This window comes from Bactrocera dorsalis, chromosome 2 (genome assembly GCF_023373825.1).
Source record: "Bactrocera dorsalis isolate Fly_Bdor chromosome 2, ASM2337382v1, whole genome shotgun sequence".
NCBI lineage: Eukaryota > Metazoa > Arthropoda > Insecta > Diptera > Tephritidae > Bactrocera > Bactrocera dorsalis.
In genome coordinates this window covers 48,271,817-48,280,429 of record NC_064304.1, presented here as the reverse complement: position 1 = coordinate 48,280,429, position 8,613 = coordinate 48,271,817, and the positions used below count along the sequence as shown (strand labels likewise).

General features: G+C 37.2%; 1 protein-coding gene across 1 annotated transcript; it reads right to left on the bottom strand.

Annotated features, from left to right (window-relative positions):
* Positions 1-1,247: 1,247 nt before the first annotated feature.
* Positions 1,248-4,609, bottom strand: LOC105221924 (uncharacterized). The gene is made up of 3 exons (XM_011199070.4): positions 4,208-4,609; positions 3,105-3,310; positions 1,248-3,004 (listed from the first exon to the last, which is right to left on the bottom strand). The coding sequence occupies exons 1-3, from the start codon at positions 4,456-4,458 to the stop codon at positions 2,631-2,633; spliced, it is 831 nt and encodes a 276-aa protein (XP_011197372.1). The 5' UTR covers positions 4,459-4,609; the 3' UTR covers positions 1,248-2,630.
* Positions 4,610-8,613: the final 4,004 nt, after the last annotated feature.

Genomic DNA, 8,613 nt, shown 5'->3' with positions numbered 1-8,613 from the left:
ATCTTATACAGCTCATCAGCTCAATGCGCAAAGGACCATAAATCTTCCACAGAATCTTTAAAGTCGCCAGAGCGATGACTATTTGTTCGATGACAAGAGATATTTCGTGTTGCCTTCGTTCACCACCAGACCCATTTGCTTGGCTGCTTTATCCATTCTGGAAGATGCAGAACTAACGGTGCGGGTGTTAAGACCAATGATATCAATCATAGGCGTACGCCAGTAGCTGCACACTCTTATAAAAGGTTGTACCTGCTCGATTAAGCTCTGCAGCTCGAATTATTTTCTTCAGCAGTGGTTAAAAGAAGTCGCACAATAGGGATAAGGGGTACCAAATTCAGACATAGTGGCATAAAGGCAGCTCTTTTTCGTGCTGTCAAAAGCAGCTTTGAAATCGACGAAGAGGTGACGTGTGTCGATTCGCAGTTGTTGATTTTCCTCGCTAAGCGTCACAATGATAAAGTCCAATAAGTTTGTTGACCTTATACGCAATGTTGAGGAGGCTTATCCCACGGTAGTTGACGCAGATTGTGGGGTCTTTCCTTTTTGTGGATTAGGCAGAGCACATTTTAATTCCAATCGTTGAGCATGCTTTCGTCCAATCATATCCTACAAAGAAGCTGATGCATGCTCCTTATCAGTTCTTCGCTGCCGTGTTTGAATATCTCGAACGGCAATCCATAAGCGCCCACCGCTTTGTTGTTCTTCAGACGGGTAATTGTTATGCGAACTTCTTCATGGTCGGGCAATGGAACGTCTGCTCCATCGTCATCGATTGGGGTGCGCCATCTCCAGGTGTTATGCTTTCACTGCCATTCAGCAGCCTAAAAAAATGTTCCCTACATAATTTTAGCAGCTCTGCGCATCAGTCACTAGATAACATATGGGGGTTCTACAAGAGTATGTTCCGGTCTTGAAACCTTCCGTGAGTCGCTGCATTTTTTTGTAGAATTTTTGAGAATTACCCCTGTCAGCCAGCTGATCAAGCTCTTCATGCTCACACATTTATATTTGATGTATTAAAAACTCAATTTACATATTATTATACATATATTATATTATAATATGGTTTCATTCACATAAAGTTTGTTAAAGCTTATAAAACAAAAGAGAGAGAGAGATATACATAAAAGATTATGAATTAGATGAAAAGTTCTAGATATGAATATCATATATTAAGTATATAGTAAATTATTTCTTGCAGTGATTGTTATATTGTTTCCTTTTCATTGGTAGGGTGTTTTACGTTGCGGGTCTCAAACTCAACGCACAATTCTGGGGAGGGATGTTTCGTCTTCTCACTTTAGTACGCCTTCTAACGGATGGTTTTGGGCTACCAAGAGGATACTTGGTCTAAGACCGGAAGTTGTGAGCATGACGATGACAACATCTGATGAGTCGACCTTAAGAGTAAAAGATTCTGCTATAGATTTATGGTCCTTTGCGCATTGGTGAATACCGCATTCAATGGAATGATCAGCAAAGTAAGAGACAGTGGCTACGCTGGCTAGGTCATGTCATCCGTATGGATGAAAACACTCCAGCTTTGAAAATGTTCGACGCAGTACCCGGCTTAGTTATTGAAGAAATATATAAAGGAAACCCCCAAACAGATACTTTTTGAAAATGTAACGGCGTTTTAACAATGCCTTGTGCACATTCAACCAAAAGTGAGCCTTATGGCTGAACAAAATTTGTTGCGAAATAACCGAAAGTGCGCTTGATAGTTATTCGGCTTCAATTCTTGCACGTGTTCTATTTTGTAAGCCCGGACACCAAGATTTTGCCGCAAAATCGTCCATAAAGTGAATGGGTACAGCTCCAAGTGTTGCGCCTGAAAGTGAATGGAGTGATGGTCTTCTTCGATACTACACGGCGTCTCTGAGAAGGCGCATGATCAACTAGAGTAAGCAAGGTACGAAACCGATCCATAGTTGCTCGAATAACTGTTAAATTATTGTTAACAAATGGCAAGCCCTACTGAGTTTAAATCAATTAATAGCTATCAAAAAGACCAAATCCTCATTGAAATCCACATGTCTAAACAAGCACTCTCTAGATTTGCTCTTATTCTATCCTAAATTTTTCATAAACTAAGTATTTCAACCTTAGTTTATTAACATATTTTAACAAACACAAAATTACTTAATTTATGCTTCATTTAGACACAAATTGACTGTTAGTTATAATTTAAGTTCATGGGAGCCTCATATACCTAGGCATTGGTTAAGTGGGGTTAGAATAAAACCATTTCTAAATATATAAGTTATAAGTTCAAACTTTATTCGCTAATCTTTGTACATTTTGAACAACTGAGTACTAACAAATCTTAATACATACATGTATACATATATACTTTGGGTGTAAGAAGAATAGCTATTCAAATGCGATGAATTGAGTTTTTGAACTCCTTTCGTATTTCGTTATACTATTCGGTTTTTTCGTACTTGTAATCATTAGCAAACAGTTTTCAAGTCGTTTAAGTAAGGTATTTAAATAAAAATTTTCTTTTTAATAAATTACTACGAACTACCAAGTATACATTAAAACAATTAGCATAATGTAAACTTTAATGAAGGCACATTTTTGGCATTTCCACTGTAATGGTGAACACCTGTTGAGCTCAACATTTAGAGCTGTAGCTCTTCAGCTTCTTCGTCGTTGACTGCGGGCGCTTGTTCACTGTAAGCCAACTGTTGGGCATCCAAGCTGCGGGCATAAGGATACGATGAGGCAGCACCCGAAGACCAACCAGCAGAGTTGCCACCTGACCAACCAGCCGCATTATAGCCACTACCAAGAGCACCACCGAACTTATTGCCCAGACCACCGAAGAAGCGCGAGCCACTGACAATCAGAGCCAACAACAAAGCGATTTTGGCAACAATCACAGCTTTGGTGGTAAGCAGGGCCAAAGCGCCGAGCACAATGGGTATGACAGCAAAGAGTTTGGCACCAACAGCGATAGCAATCGGACCCAACATCTTCTTCAATTTACCACGGCCTAAAAAGAGTGTGACAAATATTGTTGCAAAAAAAGTTTTAAGACAAAGTTATATTAAACGAATCGGCTCATTTGTAGATGTAAGGGTTTTGAGGTTTACCTTCATCGAGTGCGCGTGCCATATCTTGTGTAGCTTCAGCGGGAATTTTCACTTCCAAACTGTGGGAGCCCAAGAAATCAGCAGCGTTTTGCATAGCAATGTCGACCAAGCGTCCGTTACGTTCTTCAGCATTTTCCGGTAATTGCGCATATATTTCGTTTTCGCTCAAAGCTTTACTGCTGCGTGCCACGGCGGAAGCGGAATCTCTGCAAAAATATAAAATATTGAAGTCTAATTTAAAGTCAATGCGAAAAAAGGAGAATCTAAGAAAAAATTTCTAAAATGAAAAAAATGTGTGATATTAGTTTCATATAGAGGTGAATCGATTATTCGAAGAATACTATAGGATATTTATCACTTTTGCTTAGTATGATTGCTAATCTCCAAAGGTATCCAATTTACTAAGTAAGAGAAATGTTATCTCTCTAATAGGAAGATATGGATAGCCTCAAGTGAAATCGATTGAATTACAATTGTTATTTTCAGTAAACTTAAGCATCATTAATACCGAGACGTCGATATAGAAAGTAGCGTTTGATCTTTCTTTATACAAATGAGCTCAATTCAAGATTCTTTTAATATAGGCTCTATTCTTTCAAGTAATCATATTACAATCTCTCCCTTACTGTCTCGAAAGTACAATTTTTCACATCTTTGCCCTTCGATATGAAGCTTTGTTTTCAGGATTTTATGATAAGATAAGCATCAATTGAGTTTTGCCACTAAACTGAGGTTATATCATGGTAGCCAATTCGGCATTACGTCTGGATTACATCAGTGAAGTCAAAGTAGAGCTTATGCTATCAGTTACTTCAGCATTTTTCCTTATATTTTTTGTTTTAATTTTAAACTTTGAGAAAGCGCACTAATTTGTTTTAAAGCTTTTGAAATTGAGCACGCAGTTGGCTTGTTCACATTTCAATTTTCACTCAATTGTTATCACATCCTTGCGAGGTTATGTAATCACATTTAATGGACTGTCTTTTAACTTGCGTAATTCGAATGTACAAATACATAATATTTGTATTTCTTTGCATGACTTTAAGTTGGGTATTACAATGGTTCCAATCTTCTTTTTTTACGTCGCACACAATCACACACACCTTTTGAACGAAATGCCATTGACGAGTTCGATATTATTGCTTCTAGCCGCGCGGTTCAATGCCGTAATACCCTTGACGGCAAAACATGTGGTCATATCCTCAGCTTCGAAGCAGCTGCCAAGGTAGCGGGCTGCAAGCGCCAATGAGCTGCCATTTTCACCTTCGACACGATTATCTTGTACACTTGGCGCGGCCCAAGCGCAGCTCACGAAGAGCAAGGAAGTGGTGGCTAAGATGGCGAACACTTTCATTTTCACGAAAATTTTTTATTTAGAAAACACACCGAAAAGAACGTTTCGAGTTCGTTAACGCGTCACTTTTAGTTGAATAATTCGTTGCGGTTGCGCGTACGTGCAATGCTCGAGAGCGTTAAGATGAGTTTGATGTACTTGTCTCCAGAAAGACACCCTTTTATACTTGTTCCCAAAAAAGTACGGAAATTGTGAGTTTGCCGCTGTCGCTTTCAACACTACGGCTCTGCGACGCTGCAATGCCGAAAAAGCAATTACAAAACATTTTTACCGAAAAATTAAATAAAACCAACAGCAGCCGCTGCGGCAGCAGCTGAAGCAGCAACCGTGTAGCAACGCGCAAGAAAAATGTAGTGAATGAAGCGGCCAAGACGCGCGATGCCGCGAACACAGTAACGCCGAAAAGTGTTGAATGCGCGCACGCACGCTCGTAAAGTGGCGCGAAAACACAACACAAACCAGACAAAAAAAAAGCTGAAAATAATGCGAAAAATAAATAAACTGTAGGGACATTAAAACTTCATGTACGCGTCTATAACGGAGAAAAGGCCGAAAACAACGAGAAAAGCGAAACATTGAAAAAATGGCCCATAAAAGCAAAAAGACGCAATGGAGCGCAGCCGCAGTTGTCATAAAGCGGTTGCTGTCAGCGGCGTTCGAGTTAAGCAGCAACATTTTGAGGCAATTATGATGGCAGTCAATGCTACTTGTTTTCCCTGTTTCTTTGGTTGACGCCATCACGCGTTTCACATAAAAAGTAAAAACTTAAGTTAAATGTTGGTCACTTCAATAGCAAATAATTGTCGACAAAGCCAACGCGCATGCGCTGCGCATGTAGTGTAGCTGCGCGCATGGCAGCACATACAAGATACTATACATATGTACAAGTAAGTCTGTGCAGGTATGCTTGCGCGCCAATTGGCATCAACGCAAAAGACGTATAAATTTCGCTTTTACGCCCTCTACCAGCCGCCTCAGCGATGTCGGTTGACGGCCGCACAGGGTGCAGCATCTGTCACCTGTACAGTCAACTGCGGTTTGCGCGGCGCAGCTTCCTCTCCGCTCAGTTTCTGAAAACTTCCTCAGTTTTTGTTGTACATATTTCAAGCGTCTGTAATGCGTAAGGAAAGAGCAAACGACTTTCGACGAGGCCTAACCAAATTTCGCATATCGTTTGTTTGTTGCTGTTTGTTGTGTGTCGTTGCTATTACGACTCATTTGGAGATAAGCTCTATTGTTAATGGTGATATCCATAACTTGGTAAATATATTGCGTTGGGTGTGAAATTTCTCAATTGATTTTACATAATTTTTTTTTTTTGTTATTTCTGCGGAACCACCCATTTTAATGTTAAAGTTTGACCTAGATTCACAAGCAAATTGATTAATCACACATTTGATTTTTCGGTGCGCTTGCAACATTTGCAAAGTGAAATAAGAGAAATTGAGCATTTGAACAAATGACAGATCTGAGCTTCCAGTCAACTCGGAAATTTATTGCTCAATTTTTCAATGAAGCATTGCTGCTAATTTGTGGATTTTATTTATTATATCATAATCAATTTCAGTTTGGACATAAACGATTTACTTGGCAAGTTTTTTATTAAAAACAAGTAATATTAATACCCAATCCACATTTGTTATTTTATTAATATCACAGATTCGTCCTCAAGAGGTATGAAATTTGTTATGTAGATATATGTATGTATAAGACGAATAATTACATTAGGGATATGGGGTTTGATCACAAAGTATTCAACATTTAAATTTCGACGAAATCGAATGAGTTGCAATCAAATTAGTCTATTGAGTATATGAGGTAACCATCAACCCGAGGACTAAGAGATTTGGACCGAACTCTAAACTAATTCTATTCATATTAAGGGCTAAACCAAATTTTTACCAACTTAAACGGTTAATGTTAGGTGGGAAATCGGAAATAAATATTTAGGGTACATTGAGGGCAGAAAACATACTTTTGACATTACTTAGGTATACTCGAGAACATAAAGTTGATTAGAAATAACGAAAAACATTATATGGAATTTGTAGACCTATTTCACATATTTTCGGCAATAATCTATAATATATCCAATAAACCCTTCAGTTAATTTTGCTAATACTCGTATATCATATACGAGTATATTGACCCATGTATACGAAATAAACCCGACAGGAAGTTTGATAACCTTACATTAGGGCTATAGGAGATATATGTATATAATATATTTTTGACGTTACTACATATTATTTAGAGTTTCATCAGGATACCTCAATATTTAAACATCATGATCTTAGTTAAGTAGAGGGTAAGGCAAATTTTCCTCCGATTTAGCCATTTCACTGTTGCACCGTTATTAGAAAAACAAAATTTTGTTAAGATAACTCATTTATGGACCAATATATTCGATATACTATAAAGTCAGGTAGAAGTCCAAACATTTTTCCATTAGATATACATAGTGAAAAAAAGTACCCGGAAATTGTAAATAAAACATAAAATATTTAATTTCCCATCAATATCTATTTCGTCGCCCTCAAAGTAAGACTCAATAGATGTAATAAACTCACTCCAACGACTTCTCCAGTCCTCGAAACACTTTTCATAAGTACTTTTTGGGAGGACCTTCAGCTTCTTCAGCGAACTTCGTTTTATCTCTTCGATCAAATTTCAGTTTGGGAACAAGAAAAAATTACACGGAGCTAAATCTGGTGAACGCGGTGATTAATAGATGGTATACATTGCGTTTTTATCTTTAAATTCGGTCAAACAATGGCTTTGGTGTGGTTTTTTTTTGGTTTCAGCTCGTTTTTTTCCTCCATTTCGATGACTGTTGACTTGTTTGTATGTCAAACTCATGAACCCTTGTCTCATCGCACGATTTGGATGAGTCGAATGAGGAAACTTTTTATGGTGCCAAGGAACATTTGTAATTACGTTTCATCACGTCATCCTGATCATTTAAATTTAGATAACTTTTAATCTACTTATCTCGCTTAGTTTTGGTTGTTACAAACAACCGTTAGGTGATCAAAAGTACTATATTATACTCTGTAACAGCAGGTCGCAAGAGTATAATAAATGAAATGTTTCGAAGATATGTATGTATGTATATTAAACCCGTCCGGTGCGGAACCACACATACTTTTCACAAATGCAGCTTAATTTGTGGCTTATTAGACTTATTCGCTTTGCGGTTATTGGACATTTTGTGGACAATTGTGCCCTTCTTCATTACCAGATAAGGAACATGTTGACCAAGTTGGATCAATATTGAAAAAAAAATTTCTTCGACTAAATGTAGTTGTTACAAACAACCGTTAGGTGAAGAAGACTATTAGACTTATTATTGTATATTGAACATAATGCGAGTGTATAAAAATAAACCATATTTCAATATAAAAACGATTTATGGATTGCTACTAGATTCTTTATAATATTTTGAACTAAACTTAGTATGAATGCAGTGTATACTATACAAACTTGGGGTGACTCAGTGAAACTTGCGTCGAATCAATATCAAAAGGACTTTTCATGTTTAACTAAAAATCCCTCTTGTTGCCTTTGTAACTGACTTTTTCACTGTTAACTGATTATCTTATACTTAAGTTAGAATAACTAAAATCTAATATTATTATCGCAGCAATTTTATCGTTTTTATATTTTTGGAATTTTTGAATCATGACATTTATGAAATTATTAGTTATTATTTTATACTGATCTTTGATTAAGGTACTCAGTGGAACCACTGAAGTGTCGCTAACCACGATCTCTAAAACAAAACTCTGAAACTTCCGATAACATACTATATTTGCTAGAATTCAAACTTCACCGTCATCAACTTCAGAAAGATGGAGGGATTAAAACGGCAATCATATCACAAATATTCCTGAGTAGTAGAACGAAATTTTCGAAATTCTCTACACTTTTAATACAATACATTTTCTTCATACTCTTATACAATTATTTATTCTTTGATCAGTTGAGCAAAATTTTCACTTTCGATTTCTTGGCAAACGCATCCGAACTTTCTCAAAGATTACACAATTACGAAATGAGCAATTATGCTTTGGCTTACATGGACTGTGTAACTCGTAGCGCATATTTAAGTGCAAACATATGTGCACATTGTATGAATGTGTATGTTTGAATAAA

Bases quoted from the DNA above. Each gene is read 5' to 3' on its own strand.
- LOC105221924 (XM_011199070.4), bottom strand. From the start codon at position 4,458: ATGAAAGTGTTCGCCATCTTAGCCACCACTTCCTTGCTCTTCGTGAGC. The intron at 3,311-4,207 runs GTGTGTGTGATT...ATATTTTTGCAG, and splicing joins AATGGCATTTCGTTCAAAAG to AGATTCCGCTTCCGCCGTGG. The intron at 3,005-3,104 runs GTAAACCTCAAA...CACTCTTTTTAG, and splicing joins GGCACGCGCACTCGATGAAG to GCCGTGGTAAATTGAAGAAG.